This window comes from Grammomys surdaster, unplaced genomic scaffold (assembly GCF_004785775.1).
Source record: "Grammomys surdaster isolate TR1022 unplaced genomic scaffold, NIH_TR_1.0 139, whole genome shotgun sequence".
Taxonomy (NCBI): domain Eukaryota; kingdom Metazoa; phylum Chordata; class Mammalia; order Rodentia; family Muridae; genus Grammomys; species Grammomys surdaster.
The window spans coordinates 5,541,416-5,559,669 of NW_021604597.1; the positions used below are offsets into that span (position 1 = coordinate 5,541,416).

Consider the following 18,254-nt stretch of genomic DNA (forward strand, 5'->3'; position numbering starts at 1 on the left):
ATGCTGATAGGACAGGTCCTGTGGGATCTCTGCCCTCAGATGGATGCCGATAGGACAGGTCCTGTGGGATCTCTACCCTCAGGTGTATGCTGATAGGACAGGTCCTGTGGGATCTCTACCCTCAGGTGTATGCTGATAGGACAGGTCCTGTGGGATCTGTGCTCCAGTGTTGGTCAACTTTGCTCTTGATGAAAAAACAGAAGCCACCAACACATAACTCAGTCTTTACTGATTTTTATCATATTTGACACTTTAAAAGAAAAACTCAGGCAGAACCTGGAGGCATGAGCTGATGCAGAGGCCATGGAAGTGTGCTACTTATTGGCTTGCTCAGCCTGCTTTCTTACAGAACCATAGACCACCAGACCCAGGGATGGTGGGTTGGGCCCTCCCACATTAATCACTACTTAAGAAAATGCCCTGAAAGCTTGCCTACAGCCCAGTCTTATAGAGACGTGTTCTTAATTGAGTTTCTCTCCTTTCAGATGACTCTAGCTTGTATCAAGTTGACATAAAACTACCACAGTCATCTATGCATGTGGGTGTAATTTAGACCTGGGCACGAACAAGTTTCAAATCTATTTTTTTGTCCTAATCTCCAGACTCAACTACACACGGTTGTAGACTTGACCTCACACTCTCACATGATCCACCTTTAGACAGACCCTGTCCTCTTTTGTCCCGTGCACAGCTTGTTTCCTGCCTGCTCTTGTATTCCGACTGCACCAGAGTCAGAGATTTGCTGAAACATGCATTTGGCCAGTCCATTCCTTTGCTTATTTTTTCATTTGCTTTCTTTAGCTTCACCTACAAGTTCTTCCTAAACTAGCCTCAGCCTTCCTACTTTCAATAAATAGGAGACAACGATGTTTCTCCTTTAAATATTTCAGGTCACTCTTTCTGAGCATAGTATTGATGACTGCACATCACTTGTTTGAGGTGACAGATGTCATGCTAAAGCACTAATCTGTAAGCTCTTGACTCGTTGTGGTGTTCTGTCTCTGTAGGTGGGCATATCCGAGAAATTCTGATTGCCATCACACATGGGGCCTTCTCACGTAGGATGGCTTCACAGTCACTTGTATTGCCCTTCAGATGTGGGGTTTGTTCATGAAGTGTAACTAAAGCTTTCATTTACAAAAAAGTAAAAAATCAAAACAGCTTTATAATCTTACCCAGATCCTTGGTTTTGAGGAGTTTTGAGCAGTGTATTTTAAGGTGAACTACAGTAAAGGACTGAATGGTTAATTACCTACGAAGAAAGGAATAGACGTCTATTAGGAGAATTGTGTGTAAGGACAGTAAAGCCGATAAGTGAGGATAGATTTAAAAAATAAACACAGTACGTGAAAGCCATTTAAAGTGCGGTGCTTGGTACTTTGGAATTCTTGAAGTGCTTTGAGGTAATACATATATTATTTTTCATATTATGAGATAAAGTAATTGAGATACAAAGACAGGGAGAGTTGAGCAAAGGCATATAACCATATGGCCAATTGCACGCACAGTAATGTCTGATGTCATTTCCTGACTCTGGGCCTGGTGTGAGTTTTCCACATCATAGCAGTTGTCTTAGCCTGAAGAACAAGCAATCGCTGGAGACAGACACCTTTTTTTTTTTTTTTTTTTAACACATCAAGAATGGTGTAGCTTTTAGTACATTGCACACAGAAATATCCCGTGTTGTAAGAGGCATCAAGTTGCTAAGAAGGACTGTTCTCCAGAGAGACCATTCAGAGTTGGGCATTTATACATCTAGAAGATTTCTAGTTCTTGAAAACAGGATGGGAGCCAAACTCAGTATCATCTCTGTGTGGCCCCCACAGTGCTGGAGAGCGTCCTCTGTGATGTGCTCTGGGGTTTTTGTATTTTCTTAGACGTGGCTTTAAAGATTTACTGATTATCACTGTCAAATGAGTATGGTCACTTTCCCATGCTAAAGCTTTTCACCTCATTCTTTGATTCAATCATAACTTAAGGATCTGCTAAGAGTTCTCCTGGCTGCCATGTCCCTTCAAAATGCTGAGAGGTTGCAGAAAACTACAGGGAGCTTTACTGTCATGTCCCTAGCAAGAAAGTCCCCATCCTAGGATGCTACTAAGATAAGATTTGCCTGGCTATGGGTTCTGGTGGTTGTAATTACTAATTTTGTGCTGAAGACAAATAGGAGCAGCCATCCAGGGCCACAGTAAGATTACTTTGAACTTAGAGCACTGGGGTTGGAAAAACCAGGGGGTTGCAAGCCTGTTTGAGTCAGCAGGCAATGGGTTCCTTAAGGCAAAAGCAGATCCATGTTTGCGTTAAATGTCCAGGGCTGGTGCTCAGTGCACCAGTCAGTCTTCTTTCTCCATTCATCCAGTGATGATCACTTGACTACTGCAAAATGGTGGTGAGCATGGGTGTGCAGGTATCTGCACAGTGACTGTGCACACTGAGGGAAGGCTCGGAGACAAGTTATCTGCGTGTAATCCCAGCAGTGGAAGGCAAGAGGGCGAGAATACTCTCAGTCTAGGCTATGCAGGAAGGAGGCCTGGGGATGGGAGGAAAGTGAAGAGAGAAGGGGGGGCGGGAGACAAGGCCACAAGCGATTGTGGCATTCATTCATTAAATACTGTCTGGATGACAGACACTCAGAAGCAGGGTACATTTGTGAACAAAGCAAAGATTTCCCTCTGCAGTGGGGTTTATATTTCAGTGAGATAAACAAGGATGGAGCAGATGTTATTAACACGGTTAATGGTATCTAGAGAATGAGAAGCTATGGGGGGAGAAACGCAGTTCAAATAGAATCGGCTATCAGTGAAGTGGGTGCATGGGCCAAGACCATCTAAACAGGTTAGATACAAAGAAGGTAGCAGTGACTGCTCGAGGCAGTGAGGCAGCCATGTAGGTCTGGACAGAGGCCAGACAGAGCAGAGGGCCATGGCTTCTGTGAACTTTGTGGGTTTAAAGACAGCAAGATGGCCAGTGAGTTGGCAGTGGCATGGGGTGGGTGCCAGGAGAACATCACATTATCCCTGCTATAAGACAAATCTGATGCTTGTGGGTTAGGAGCATTTGTGGTGCTGGAAGTTCTGTGTCCTGCAGTCACTTCAAGAAACGGAGATTTAAACAAATGAGTAACAATGTTTGTTTTAATTTATACTTAATTTTTTCATCATTTTATTACTCTTCTAGCTAGTCTTTATTCTTCATACACAGTTTTTGCTAAAAGGGAGAATGCAGCTTTGTAGCTGTGGTTTCCATTCCCTCCTGTGTCTTCAGTTATTAACTAAATTGAAACCTAGGCTTCAGTTTTGCTTTCAAGAAATGGCACAGATATCATATAACTTATCCACTACTGATTTCAGAAGAATGTTCTTTAGAAATATTGTGTGTTCTAACGTCATTGTTACGTTTTCATCGTTTTTTAAAGGTATGGGCACAATGCAGGAGAAGCTACACATAACGCAGTGGACTCGGCTATCAACGTTGGGGTCACTGCCTACAACATTGACAACATCGGTATCAAAGCCATGGTGAAGAAAACTGCCAAGCAGACGGGACACACTCTCCTTGAGGACTATCAGATCATTGAGAGCCCTCAGAGGGACGGTCAGGGTGGAGCAACAAGCACAGAAGGGAGAAGGGATGTGGAAAAACAGACGGAGGAAGAGAAGCAAGGGGCGAAAAAGAAAGACAAATAACAGGAGTCCTGGGAGTGGCCTGCACCAAAGCCTTACCAGATGGAGGGGTATGGAGTGGATGTGGATTCTCCACAGAAGAACAGCGTCTTCTGCCTGTTTGTTCCTACATGATGACTGTTGGAAGTTTGGGGCATGTATCCACTTACAAGGAAAATAATCAGTATTCTTACATCTGGCTTCTAGACATATGCAGTTTGTAGTCTCAGTAAGTTTATTTTCCCTTAAATGTGGCTAAAATATTTTTGCAGCTAAAATAAAGCTTATAATATATGTGATTTACACCTAATGTCAATCTATTTTTATATGTGCTAGCCTTCAGAAAGCAAAGTAGGAAACTGTACACAATTTCACAGCCACCTGAGTTCTGGTTATACCGGAAAATGACTTAATGTTGATGCTTCTTTTGCACTAATTGTGGATCTTTTGAGATGCCCGACAGGATTTTCAGCATATAAGCTAATCAAAGCTGTGATCTTAAAGTTTGTTCTCAGATAACGTTTTAGAAACAGGGAAGAGCTTGGCCATGAAAGTGCCTTGAAGCTCTGTAATGTTTCTCTTATTTGCTAGCTCTCCTGCCTACTAGGAAACCAAAATGGCCTTGTGATTTAAACTGAAGAAAATATTTCCTTTAAGTCTTTAGGTTGAGGCTAGGAAATTTTTTGATAGAATGATTTTTATTAATTCTTTGAGAAATTTGTACATGCATAAATGTGTTTTGATTGTATCACCCCATACTCCCCAACTCCTCCCAGGTCCACGCCTTACCCCTCCTCCCAACTTCATGTTCTTTTGTGTGTTTTAAATAATCCAATTTGTGCTGCCCATTTGTTCATGGGTGTGGGACCATCCACTGGAGGTTGGTTCATCTACCAGGGACCATGCTCCTCAAGAAAAGTGACATCTTACTCTCCAGAAGCCATCAACTGTCAATAACTCCTGGGGCTTGTGAGACCTTGCCCACTGCAGTCTGGAGTGTTGACTGGTTTGATCCTGTGGAGGTGGCCTTGGCTGCTGTGAGTGGAAGGGTTCTGTCGTATCCAGAAGATGTCAGTTTATCCATGCCTCTTGGACTTCTGACTCTTACAGTCTGCCACTCCTCTTCCTCCATGTTCTCTGAGCTTTATGGGAGGAGTGTGATGTAGACTAGGGAATTCCAAAGTATGGTTATTATTCTATTAAACTTTGAATTGATTGTTACTGCCGTTAAGAAATCACTTTTCCATATCTGCTTCTGTAAATTTTTCCTAAATTTCTAGAATACAAACATTGCACTTACTAAGTGTAATATATCTCCACATAGTCATTAGGATTTATACTAAAAGCCAGGAAGTGATGGGAGGATCTACTCCATACCACAGTAAGGAATATGGAACCCTTTGGTGGGCAGAACACAGGACGGACATTTGCCAGTTTTTTTTTTTTTTTGAGTTACAGATACTGTAATTAAATACTACATGGTATTTTATTTCTATTAATTTCTGTTAATTATTATTTCTATTAAAAGGTTGATGTTGGTTTTTATAGTTTTGCCCTATTGTAATCATTTCTGAACCTGTAGTTGGCTAGCTTATGGATTTCATTTGAAATTGATAATGAATATGCTTTGAGAATAAAATGGTTTCTGAATTGCTGGGCCTCAGATGTATTCACTGGACTTATATTTCAGGAATACAGAACTAATGGGGATTTCTTTTTTTATATATAGGCTAAGGACTATGTATTAGTTGTTGAAATGGATTGGCAAATAGCATCCAGTCAGTCTCTGCTTTGTTCAGGTTTAAGAAACAGAATGGCAAATATAGGACCTTAGTTTAAATAGTTTCTTTAAACCAGGTATCTGCAAGCATGTTCAATTGACAAATCCCACTGGCCACTTGTTTTCAAAAATAAATTCTTATTGTAACAGTTACATTTACTGTTTGCTCATTCACTATGGCTTCTATTTTTTTTATGCTTTTGAGTAAGAAAGCAGCTTTTTAAAGAATATGTGCCTCTCAATATGAAAATATTGACCTCTTTACAGAAAAGCGTACTGACCCCATGTTAGACTAAAGAAGATGACTCTTGCATTTCCATTGAGGCAGCCACACTTCAGACTTGTGAATATGCTCACCAAACCTTACCCAAAGTTGTTGAGGAGCCCCATTATGCAGGCATAGTTAAATTGCTGGCCATTGGAGAGTAACTTTCCATCTTGTATTTATTTCTCTTGAGGTTGTGGGCTCAAAGGATGGAGCCAAAAGTCCCAGCTTTCTCACTACATGGTTAGTTATAGCAACTAGCCCCATATTCTAAGTCATCTCTGTAACATTAAACTCCTCAGGTATGCTTAAGTAGACAGCGAGGAGGAAGGAAACGTGGTTGGAGTGTTAGGAGGTACCTCTCATGTCTAACTATAAGTATAGAGGAAGGGAAAATCCATGATTCAGCCAGCATAATAATGCCTAGCACAGGACACTGAGGAAACACAGCATCCTTGGGGAATCTCGGGGTGGCCATTTTCTTCTAGTTGATATCAGATGCCTTGTCCAAGATGGGTGCAGGGCCCCCAAAACATAGAGCCAGGGAGAAGAGATATTCCAGCATAAACAGGCTTTTAGACAACCCACAAACCATTTATAACCATGAGGTTTACTCGTGAGAGAAATATTTTGCCTGCATGCAGTGCCTGCTGAGACCAGAACAGGGAGTTGGATGGTCCAGCATCCTTAACAAGAGCTGTGTAAAAAATACAAACAAAACGTACTCTTTTTCTATCAAAGAAATAAGGCAAATCTCCATTTTAGAAAAGACGCTAAAAAAAAATCATTTGTCAGAAATCTGAACTCCTCGAGAGTTAGTACTTCTTGAAGTCAAAATAATGTGTTGACAGTTGCCTTGTTCGGTTGCCATTTGTTTATCAGTAAACGTTAGCGTGTGAGTCCAGCTCTGACCACTCAAAATGAGGCACAGGACCTCTTTGTGGTAGGAATGAAAACCCAGTGGAACCTTCACTGGATGTGCTTGTCTACTCATGGACCGGCTACATTCCCTTCTGCCGAGGTGAAACATTCTACCTTGCTGAGGTACTTTGGATTGTGTTGTCGTTTTCTTGGGACCCCGGACCCAGGTCTAACAGCTCAAGTGTTCATTTCTGCTGAGCCATATCTCTAACTCCTCTGATCCGTTCTTATCAGCTGTCTGGATTCGTGAATTTTTATGGGGACAACTCATACACACGGGCAGAACCTATCACCTGCCTGGTAAAAAGATGAGGGAAAAGACAGTGTTAAAACTGAGACGTCTCAAGAGTAGAATGCACGCTGTGATAAGCAGGTCAGTGCACAGAGCTGCCCAAATTCCAAGGCAGAATTTCTTCCCCTGAAGGTTCCCAATCATAGAAGTTCAGACTATCTTTTCAAAGTCTAACCTACTGAGCTGAAGCAAACGAAGGCACTCTTAATCCAGCAACCCTAGGGGGTCAGAATAAGTTGGATGTTCTGGGCACAACCCACTGGATCACAAACCCCGGCCTTGCACGTGGGTTATTCACAAAGGTGATATAGAAAAGGGGCACCCCGCCCTGTTTCACGTCTAGCTCCTATGAGGGCCTGCAGACTTAAGCAACATCCTATGACGTCATGCCATGGCTCCTGGCAACGCTTTTTCCTTTAGGGTTCCTAGGCGAGCCCAGGTCTTAAGCTCTAGGTGGTGCACAGGGGAAGGGCGAGGCGGGAGGTCTTGCGATGGGAGAGGGCCACGGAGACACTTTCGAGGGGGTGAGCACAGACCGCCTGAAGCTGGAGCTGCTGGAGGAGATCCACATGAAGTGAGTGGGCCGAGTGGGCTCCGCCTCTCTGCTAGGCCTCCCACGACCTGAAGGGCAGGAGCTCTGATGGCACTAGGAGGCCCCTTTGTGTGGGAATTAATGCAGGCTTACTAGGCATCCACTCAAAGTGGTGTTTATGGAGAGGTTCTTTGTTTTGTGGGGTAGCGTTCTGGCAATGTTGGGGTTGGGGGTGGTGTACAGCAGATAGATGCGGTGCCCCATGGTGCCTAAAAGGGGGTGTCAGATCCCCTGCAATTGGAGTTATCGGCACTTGTGAGACTCCCTGTGGGTGCTGGGAACTGAACCTGGTTCTCTGTAGGATCTCAGCTCTAAACCGCTTAGCCATCTGTATAGCCCCCACTTACCTTTTATGTTTAATGGAGGCCAAGGGAATACAAGAGTTATCCTGCTTTTGTAGATCAAATATAGAAGAATTGTCTGTTATCCTGAAGAAAATATGAGATCAGTTTCAACGTTTCTGCGAAGTCCATGTTTTTCTGCTCATTTTGAAGAACTTTAGAAACCTGGGCGTTTTGTACAATGAGCTCTGGAACCCTCTATGATTTTTGAGGGAGGCTAGGATGGAGCTGTGGAAGTGTGAGCTTGGGACATTGAGCTGTAGCCTGTGTCTTAAATGCTTTGTGGCGGGGGCGAGGGGAAGCTAGTTTTATCCTGGCTTGGTGACAAACTTATAAACCCAGGTACTCAGGGTAAGAGGGTGTGAGGCTAGAGGACAGTTAGGCTACATGGGATGCTGTTTCAAGACGAGACACGGGCTGGGGATGCCTGAATAGCATAGCATTTGCAAGGCCCTGGATTCAGTTCTTAGTATGGGCAAAAATAATACAGTATTTCATGTTAGGATTTTGAATACTCTGAGGGTTTTGATGTGTGTGTGTGTGTGTGTGTGTGTGTGTGTGTGTTTCTCTGTGTAGCCCTGGCTATCCTGGAACTCACTTTGTAGACCAGGCTGGATTCAGATGCAGAAATCTGCCTGATTCTCTTTCTGAGTGCCTGTCTTTATTCTGAGTGTTTTGAGTAGCTATTCACAGCCCCATTCACAGGCGTCGTGAACAACAGTCCCCTGAAAGTGAGCACTTCAGCTCTTTCCCAGTTGCACACTGTACTAATTGACTATTTCTTAGTCTTGTACTAAACTCAGAGCATTCTTAGTACAGCCTCTGTGTTTCAGAGGCAGTCAAGGTGCAGAACAAGTCTGTGTGAAGTCATATCACAGCTGTCACCCAGGAACTCTAGACCCCAGTATAGCTTCATAGCCTAGCTCATTCAGTCAACATTCAGGGACACTAGCTGCCATCCCTGTGACACGTTCACTGAACTGTGGGTGGTTCCATTTGCTTTTGTTTTGTTTTACATTTGTTGTGTATATGCAGTTGCATATTCACAGTGCAGAGGCACAGGTCTGAGGTCAGAGGTCAGAGGTCTGAGGACAGGCTAGTTGGTTCCCTTCTCCCACCATGTGGTTTGCAGGGATCAAGCTCAGGTTGGGTGGCTTTGTAGCAAGTGTCTTCTGCTGCTGAGCCATCTTGACAGCCCTGTGCTGCCTCTGGATTGGATATTCACGCATGGGCATTTGGAAATAACTGCTGGATGGACGATTCTCTCATCATCCTGGATTGCAGCAACGGGCGGTTCACTCATGTCCCGAGTGAGCTCTGGGGTGCTTTTGACTTTTTTTTTCTCTGAGTGCTTTATTAGTTCCTCCCACATCTGTGTTTGGTGTTCTGTGCTGTTACCTATCACTATAGCTAGTCTCCATGCTAATATTTAGCTGGTTCCTAAGAAGCATGTAACAGTGTCATTAAGCACAGGCACACACTGGTTGCAGGAGATTCTGGACTTTGGTGCATTTTACTTGATTTTGATTTTCCCTGCACCTGATTCTCAGTTGTACCTCCCACAAAGGATCTTTCAAAGTAATTTGCTCCTGAAGTATTGCTATATGTTATTTTCCTCACATTGTCTTCAATTGGATTCTTATTAACAAAACTCTTCTGATAACAGGGATGTCGTGCAGCTCTCCACACTTGAGATACGGCATAAGATAGCAGAGCTGGAGGCCAACCTCAGCAGTGACCTTGCAGGTATGCGGTGGATGGTTACGAGTGGGACTCCTGCCTGGTGTCAGTGTGGGTGAAATGACTCATACTGAGAAATAGTGCCAAGCTTTCAGTGCTGCTTCTGATGATCCGGCAGTTTACAATGAAGGCTTTCGTAGACCACTTAAGAATGCTAAGCCTCAGACTGTATATTTTTCTACCTTGTAAGCTCTGGGTATTCATCCATACACAAAGTTTAGTTATGCGACATCAGTAAGTAATTTGCTTTGTAATAAAATATCACAAGTCTATTTAATCAACTCACAGCCTTTTGTGTCTTATTGGAAATGGAATATAACTAAAATCGGGACATGGCTGTTTTAATAGGAAGAATATGAGAAGAGGGAAGGGCTCTCTCTCTTTCTCTCTCTCTCTCTCTCTCACACACACACACACACACAGTTCTTTAAAATTTGTCACATAGTCAATCTATGAACACACAAATATTGACCAAGATCCTGTCATGTGCCAATATTTTGAAGGACTTTTGTTTCTTCCATTCAGAAGAAGTTGACCTGATGATCGGGAGAAAAGTTCAGACTAAAATCTCCATGTAAGGATTCTGTGTGAGCAGAGATGGGAAGTGGGCATGTGTGAGACCCTTGGAGGCATCAAGTGCTTGAACCCAAGGCTTTTGTTAGGTTTTAAAGCCAGTTTTACACCTCTATTCCTCTTGGAGAGCCATAAACAAATGGACCGATAGCCAGATCTGTGGTAAAATGCAGTTCTGTAAGTAAGTAACCAACGGTCATAGTTAGTCTTCGTCAACTTGACAGAAACCCAGATATAACTCAGTAGAAGGAACTTCAATGGAGGAATTGCCTCCATCAGATTGGCCTGTAGACGTGTCTGTGGACATTTTCCTGATCGCTGACTGACTTGGGAGAGCTTTGCCCACTGTGAGCAGTGCCATTCCCATGCAAGTGGTCTTGGACATGAACAAGAAAGGTACCTGAGGAATCCAGAGGGACCAAGCAAGGAAAGAGTGTTCTTCCATGGTGGTTTTTGCTTCACGCTCCTGAGTGCCAGCCCTGCCTTCCCTCAGTAGCTGTGAGTTGAGTCCTATGTTGAAACGAACCCTTCCCCAATTCACTTTTGGTCATGGAGGTTTATCATAGCAATGAGAAGCAAATTAAAACAGCAAAACCCTATTAAAGACTAATTGGAGAACATTATTTTAGCTAAGGCTATGATGGTCACTGCTAACCTCCAGATGTATATGCTATTACCGGGCCTGTAGGAGCAGTCACTAGCCTCACTCACTCAGTTACATGAGCTAGGGTGTCCTCAAGGATCTTTCTAGGCATGGGAAATGTAGAAGGCATGCTGGAAATGAACAAGGTTGTGCGATACCGAAGCCCATTGGTAAGACTTTGCTGAATGAAGTGTTAAGAGCTGTCTTGGGAGGATTGAGGATGAGATACAAAGAACCTATGTCATGGTGCCAGGAGCGCTGCAGACCTTGGTCTGAAGTATAAAGTGAATGGTGTAAATAGCTCCCACCCATGTTTACTGGGTCTGGAAACTGGAACGGACCGTTGTTATTCTCCCCAATTATTAAAAAAAAACGGAATTGAAGAATTTCAATTACTTCTCAGGTCACACAGTTGATTGTGACAAAAAACCTGGCTATCGTTACTGCTTCTGCCGCATTTGTACTTAACATACCAGCACACAGGACAATTCTGGTTAGTGCTACCGTGTAGCAGATGGCTGGGTTGGCTGGGTCCCTGTGGTTACAGCCCAGTGCCGCCTGGGGGTCAGTAAAGGTTCCGATGAGCTGGTGATTCAGGATGACTTATGCAAGTAGCTGGAGTCTGATGCTGAAGCCCAGCTGGGTTATCCATCAGGGCTACTCTTGTCTTCTACTCTCTCACAGAGTACGACCCTGAGCAAGCATTCTAAATGCCAGGAGTAAAACTGCTGGGAGAGGAAGAGGATACTTAGGGGACGATGTGTGGTGAATACAGTCATGAGTTCAAGGGATGGAGACAGGCACCCTGTTGTAATCATATTGCAGGCTGGGGTTGGAGCTTAATAGCAGAGCATTAGCAACCTTGAGCTCAACCAGTATCAAAGGGAAGGTCACATTTCACTGTGACCCATGTGAGATGGCTGAGAGATAGCTCTTCCAGAGGACCCAAGTTTAAATCCCAGCACCCATATGATGTAGCTCCAACCACCTGTGTAATGATAATCCCAAGGGATTAAACAGCCTCTTCTGGCTTCCTCATTTACCTACATGCATATGAAATACACAAACACACACACCTAATAAATAAAAATGCATATTAGTTTGCCATGGGATCCTAAGCACAAAGCCATTCAGCATGAATTCGGAGTAACCAGGAGGGTGCCACAGCCTGCAGTAAGAATGCAGTAGGGTGTGAGGCTGAGGTTCATGAAGGAGACACATTATGAAGACTGCCCGTACACTAACAAATCCGTATTTATCCTGATGGCAGTGTTAAAGCTTCCAATTTGATTGCTATGCTAACCTTATAAAGTTATGGTAACTATTAGCAAGGATGGTTACAATCACAGGCTCATGAATTCCGACATCCTCTCCAGTCCTCAGAAAGAACCCTTACCACCTCTCTCCCATGCTCACTTTCAACTGGTTACCTTCTTCTTCCAGAGAGAAAGAGCAATCCCCAAAGACTTCTAACACCACCGAAGCTTCTCGCTTCACTGGATCTGATTCCTCCTCTCCCACTCTGCTTCTTGGTGGCCTGGTCTCAGCCAGGTGTAAGTCCCATCTACTCGCTCTGGTCAGTGATGCTACTCCAGAGGTAGGCCCCTCCCTTTGTCTCTTCCTGGCTTCTCCCATCATCCCCAGTGCATGCTGCAATGCTGATATGGTGAATTCACTTTGTCTGAAAGATACCAAAAGATGGATCCATCTCTTCAGCTGATTTCCACCTACGTTCCACTTGTGCAGTAACACATTTCACAAAACAGTGGTTTTCTGAGTCCTCCTCTTTCTTATCTGTCTCTTATTGCATCGAATCTGTTTTGTAAGTGGATTAATTTACAGGTGAGAGAGCAAACACAACCAGTTTCGAAACAGGCCCCTTGAAGCTCTTTGGCACTGGGAGGCATCTATGTGCAAGAAAATGTGGTTTTGTGTAGTAGCTGAATCTGAATTTCACCTCAAACCTCAGCAAGAAGACAATAGGAAAGACGTTTCGTCTTCAGTTTTGTTTTGTTTTGGTCTTTTTTACCTGGAGACAGAAGCTTTGGCCTGCTGAGGCTTAGGGACAGTTTCCCCTATTGGGGACTGTGGTGGGAAACAGCTAGGTTTGCACAGTAAGGCCTGATTGCCTCCTGCACAATTGCACTCACTAGTCAGGAGAGTTGCCTGGAGCTCTTCTTCGGGGTCACTAGTGATGCCCTGTGTGCTACGCCAAGACTCAGGCGTCCTCACCCTTGGCCTGTGCCCAGCATTGATTAGAAACTTACCTTTGAAACTATTCTCCTGGCCTCTCAGTTGTCCTATGTACTGAGCACTTGACGTTTCTCTTCATACAGATTTCTAAAATGAAAAAAAAAAAAAACCAACCAAGCCAAACAAGCAAAAACAAAGAACTTGGAATGCCTCAGTGTTCAGTCCTTTCTTCTTTAATATGTACACCATGTTGGGTAATAATTTTCTGGTCACGTTGGGTCAATGCCATCCTGTATTGATAACAGGCCTCTACCCTGAAGCCTCCCCTTTGAGCTCCATTGAATTTTCATTTATAGTTGGTTTTAATTCAGAGCCCCTTTGGTTATCAGGCCAAGTTATTAAGGGATCAAACAGTTTTAGAGTGGCCTTAGTAGTATATGCTGAAGTGTTTTCATAAAATTCAAGTTTTATCATTTCAAAACTCAGAAAAGAATATTAGTGATCTCAACTTGGCCTAATACTTAAAGGTGTGGTATTAGAGGGAATTGCATTATTTCTTATGGAAAAACAAAAACCACAGATGCTGAATGCCATCATTAAGATAGCATCTGCTTAAAAGTTGTAACCAAGCTCCTCCCCCAAAAAATGCCAAAAAGAAATGAGTGTAATTATTAATTAAGAAGAAAGAATTATTACAGTTTTCAGTTTGATGATTTGCTATCTAGGGTTTGCCATGTGATCAGTGAATGCTGGGATACACACACACACACACACACACACACACACACACACACACACACAATTGCCCTGATCAGACTAAGCCAACTGAGATCTACCCTAGCCAGGGGCAGTTGCCAGGGTCTGCCTGTGAGAGCAGCATTGGCTGTTGTTAGAAGGCCTTGGGGATTTGGCTGGGAAGTGTAGAGGCGCACAACTTGGAACAAATTGCTTGATCAGCATTTCCCTTCAAACTGATGAAAAACTCCATCAGCCATAGAGTTGAGGACCTGACGGCTTCAGCTATGTGCACGTGTTTCTCGGCCTGTGTTCCAGTGGTGCTCAACCTGTGGGTCTCAACCCTTTGGGAGTCAAACGACCCTTTCACAGGGATCACAATATCGGATATCCTACATATCAGAGATTTACTGTTATGATTCATGACAATAGCAAAATTACAGTTATGAAGTAGCAATGAAATATTTATGGTTGGGGGGTCCCCACAACATGAGGAACTGTATTAAAAGGTCGCAGCATCAGGAAGGTTGAGAACCGCTGCTCTGTTCTATTCCATAGTTCCATGTCTGCCTTTGTGCCAATACCATGCAGTTTTTAAGGGCTGTATAGTACAATGTGAAGCTTGTCTTATACCTCCGGCTTTACTCTTCCCACTTAAAATCGCTGTGGCTCAGGAGCCTTTTATGCTTCCATATGAATTTTCACTGTTTTCTCTACTCACACAAAGACTTCCCTTGGAATTTTGATAGGGATTGGGTTGTGTCTGCAGATCATTTTTATAAAATCTACAATATTAATTCTGCCAGCTGTGAGCATCGGAGGACTTCCGGTGTGTCCTTTTGTCTTAGAGCTCTCACTGTAGCAGTCTCTCCTCCGAGTTAAATTCATTCCTAGGATCTCTGTTTTCTTTTGTTCTTGAAGTTACTGTGAATGTCTTTTTTTTCCCCTTTTAACTGATTTATTTTCCAGCAAGTTCATGACCACTAACTAGAAATGTCATGACTTTATGTGTTGACTTTGTTTCCTGCTGCTTTGGTGAACTGTTTGTTGTGTCTAGCATCCACCCTATCAGCAGCGGTGGTCCTCTGACCTCTCCCTCTCCCTCTCTGCATCTTTAACCGTGTTCCAGCTAGGGCTTTGGGCCCTTTGTTAAATAAGAATAGAGGGAGGGAGCTGTCTGTGCCTGCTTGTAGAGGAGATGCTTTCAGTTTTTCTGCATTCAGCACAATGTTGTCTGTATGCTTTATTGTGTTGAAAAATGTTCTATTGGTGGTTTCTTCTGTGCTAACATGAGGGGATGTTTTGCTTTGTCAGTGGTTTTTCCTGTATCTATTGACATGATCGTGTGATTTCTGTTCTTCAGTCAGGGTTGTATTGCACTCGATGATTTACATATGTTGGTCATATGTTAATAATCTCATTTCTTACCCCTGAATCTAGTGTAATATCCTTTGACTATGAAGTAAAATTTTGTAATACATTCCCACCAGATGCCTAGCTTCCATCAATCCAAAAGCCGAGAATGTGACCAGACAGCATCCAAGGCTACCATAGAATTCACCCTACTTTTCTATACCATACCTATCCATAGACATACCAGTATATTAGGTAAATGGCTTAAGTTATGACTTTCTCAGTTCTGTAACTAATAGTCGTATGCAAACACATCTATGTCAGGATGTGATATTTGGGGCTACTTGAACCCATTCTCCTGGGCTGTGGTCACTTGTATTTAAGTAAGAATGAACCCTCTTATGCTTTTTGAGGGGAGATCTATGTCTTGTATTCATAGTGGCATATTATTAAACTGATGAACTGTACTCATATGTTAAGAGTAATATTTAAAATGGTGGCACCCAATCTGTCTTGTTGTTAAGGGGCCACCATGTTCCCAACTAGGCAAGGCCTGAGGCCATGAGCGAGCACGCAGCCACTGCTCAGCTCAGGCTACCCGCTCAAGCAGGCCAGAAGCACCAGCCCTGCTACCCACGACACGCCAGCGTGGGAGATGGCTCTGCCAATTTACCATGCTGTCTCCACAATGCTTGGCTGAGCCCAGACCATCCCACCATCCATGTGGTACCCAGTAGAAGTGAGATTCTAATGTTTAAAGATTATCCAATGGCTTTATATGTTTGGTAATGCTCAATTAACAAGATGCCCACACAATTAGAGGTGTTACCCAGTACCTAACCTAGATATTACAACTACCTTAGACTGTTAGAGACACGCGCACATCTGCTGCCATCTTCCCCTCTCTCCTCCAGTCCTCTTCCTCCTCTTCCTTCCCCTTCCTTTTTCTGCTCCTCCCACATCAGCTCCTCCCATACAATGTAGCAGCCATAGGAAACCATTCTGCTACATTCATATAAATACAAAATTAATTATTTTGATAGCATTCTTATCTATAAAGCTTCTGTTGTCATGGTGCAAGTAGGGAAAGATGGCTTCAGTTACATGGTCAGAGATAAAATTGCATCTACTTTGGGTCAGTGGTGTCTCTTGAAAGTGTGTTTAATAATTTAGGGCATCTTTCTTCTTCTTCCATGATGAATTTGGTGTAGTGCCTCTGCGCTTCAGCTTGGGAGGATGTGCATCCTAGCGTTGGAAGGCTGCCTGTGCCTAGCAGCACAGATGCAGATGCAGAGTGCAGGCTGTGTCCTGGTAACAAGGTCCGGTCTGTAGAGGTGTTTGTCTGCTCTTTCACTCATTCCCCTCAGATCTCAGGACTGTTGGGGTTCTGGGCTTCAGCTCAGTGTGTTAAAGAGAAGGGGAAAATAACCCACTACTTTTCTCTCTTTTTAAAAAGCCCAACTTCAAGGTGCTGGGCCATGGCATTGGACAAGGAGCTTTCAGCTCTAGGCTATGTTTATCTACATCATTTCTTACCTCTACTTCTGCATCCATCATTTGTCTGTCTGTCTGCTTGTTTTTGAGAAGGTCTTGCTTTGTAGCCTTACCTGGTCCTGTACCCACAGTGTGGCAGGTCTAGCTTCAGACTCTCAGTCTCCCAAGCACAGGGCTACAAATGTGTGCCATCGTGACCAGCATTAGCTCTTACATCTTAGAGAATGTTCTTCAATCTTTCCAAACCTTGATCTCCTCATTAGGAGAATAACTTTTCAAATATGAGCACTGCATCAGTTAACACCGAAGTTTTCCCTGAAGCGAGTACGTAAGTGGTAAGACCAGATTCAGACATTGAATGGGATACTGGTACTATTTGTTAGGGTGTTGTGTGGATGTTTCAAGGGAAGAGACAGGCTCCTGATACCATCCTCCCACCCCTAGTAGAATATACTATAAGGAAACAGAAAATGAAGGACAAACAGTGGCAGAAAACAAAGAAGAGCAAGATGTACAGGCGACACAGAGGCTGTCCTGACTTCTGGCTAAGAGGTAGCATGAGGGTGGGTCTAATCCTGGCAGTTGAGGAAATTGTATCTTAGAGATAAATGCTTCAAAATGATCTATTTCTCATTCACTCGCATTGCTAATGAAGTCAGGTAGTGACAACCTACGACTGAGTTGGTTCGTATGTTACTGTATATGTATATGTGTGTACATGTGGTGCAGGGGTGGGTACTGGTGCACATAGGTTGTGTGTACATGTGAGCGATGGAGGCCAATATATGTGTCTTCCTTGATCATACGCCATCTTTACTTATTTGCTATTTTTTTTTAAAGACAGGGTCTCTTAAGTCAGATCTCTTACCAGAGGTCACTGACTCAGTATGTGCGTGGAGTGGGGAGGGGGTCAAAGGGAAACCTGCTTTAAGGATAAAAGAGAAAGAGTCTGTCTCTGCCCCTCCCCCAGCTCTGAGGTCACAGAAACCCTTCTCTAACCTCATCACGTTTATGTGTGTGCTGAGATCTGAACTCAGGTCCTTATGTGGCATTGCCTGAACCATTTCCCAGCCCTGATTTGTATTGTTTTAATGAACAAATAAGTGGCATTGGGGGTGATCTCTTTCCCCATTTTTATCCAGGCAGTGAGTGGAAAACCCGGTATGAGACCCAGCTGGAGCTGAATGATCAATTGGAAAAACAAATCGTGTCTCTGAAAGAGAAAATGGAAAAGGTCCGTGGGAACCCTTCAGGTACAGAACCTTCAGTCCATGTGCAGTGGGGCTGAGGAGGAGCTACGGAAATATCAACTGTTCCTTTTGCTTTTTTTTTTTTTTTTGCAGATAGACTGTCTTCCATTCGTGTCTATGAGAGGATGCCGTTGGTGAGTAGAGGGGCCTAAGTGAAAAGAATCACCCAGAGAAAGTTGTACACAAGCGTCAAGGCTTCTGCAAAACCCGAATAAAGTTCAGGGGAGCTGGACAAGGACCAAGGCCTTTGGCCTAGTCTGTCCCATAAAAGCCTGGCCAGGATAGAAAACAGAGACAAACGTAATAGAGTGAAAAATAGTCAGGCTGGCTAAGACCTCGAAGGATACGTATCTGCTTCTCACAATCTGAAGAAGCCTGTTGAGCACCGAGTACCTTCTCCATTTCTAAAGTGTGTGTGTT

The 18,254-nt window shown here is 43.6% G+C and overlaps 2 protein-coding genes across 5 annotated transcripts in view; both read left to right on the forward strand.

The window, feature by feature from the left end:
* Spart (spartin) overlaps positions 1-5,595 on the forward strand; it is a 25,348-nt gene extending 19,753 nt beyond the window's left edge. For all 3 annotated transcript variants that reach the window (XM_028763604.1, XM_028763605.1, XM_028763606.1), the window contains one exon: positions 3,416-5,595. In XM_028763604.1, coding sequence (XP_028619437.1) covers positions 3,416-3,686 — 271 coding nt within the window. In that variant the 3' untranslated portion in view covers positions 3,687-5,595. The remainder of the gene's footprint in view (positions 1-3,415) is intronic.
* Positions 5,596-7,358: 1,763 nt separating this feature from the next.
* Ccdc169 (coiled-coil domain containing 169) overlaps positions 7,359-18,254 on the forward strand; it is a 32,900-nt gene continuing 22,004 nt past the window's right edge. For both annotated transcript variants that reach the window (XR_003710893.1, XM_028763608.1), the window contains exons 1-4: positions 7,359-7,494; positions 9,520-9,599; positions 17,727-17,837; positions 17,928-17,968. Coding sequence is in view for 1 of the 2 variants with exons in the window: in XM_028763608.1 (XP_028619441.1) it covers positions 7,412-7,494; positions 9,520-9,599; positions 17,727-17,837; positions 17,928-17,968 (315 nt within the window). In the remaining variant the exon portion in view is untranslated. The remainder of the gene's footprint in view (positions 7,495-9,519; positions 9,600-17,726; positions 17,838-17,927; positions 17,969-18,254) is intronic.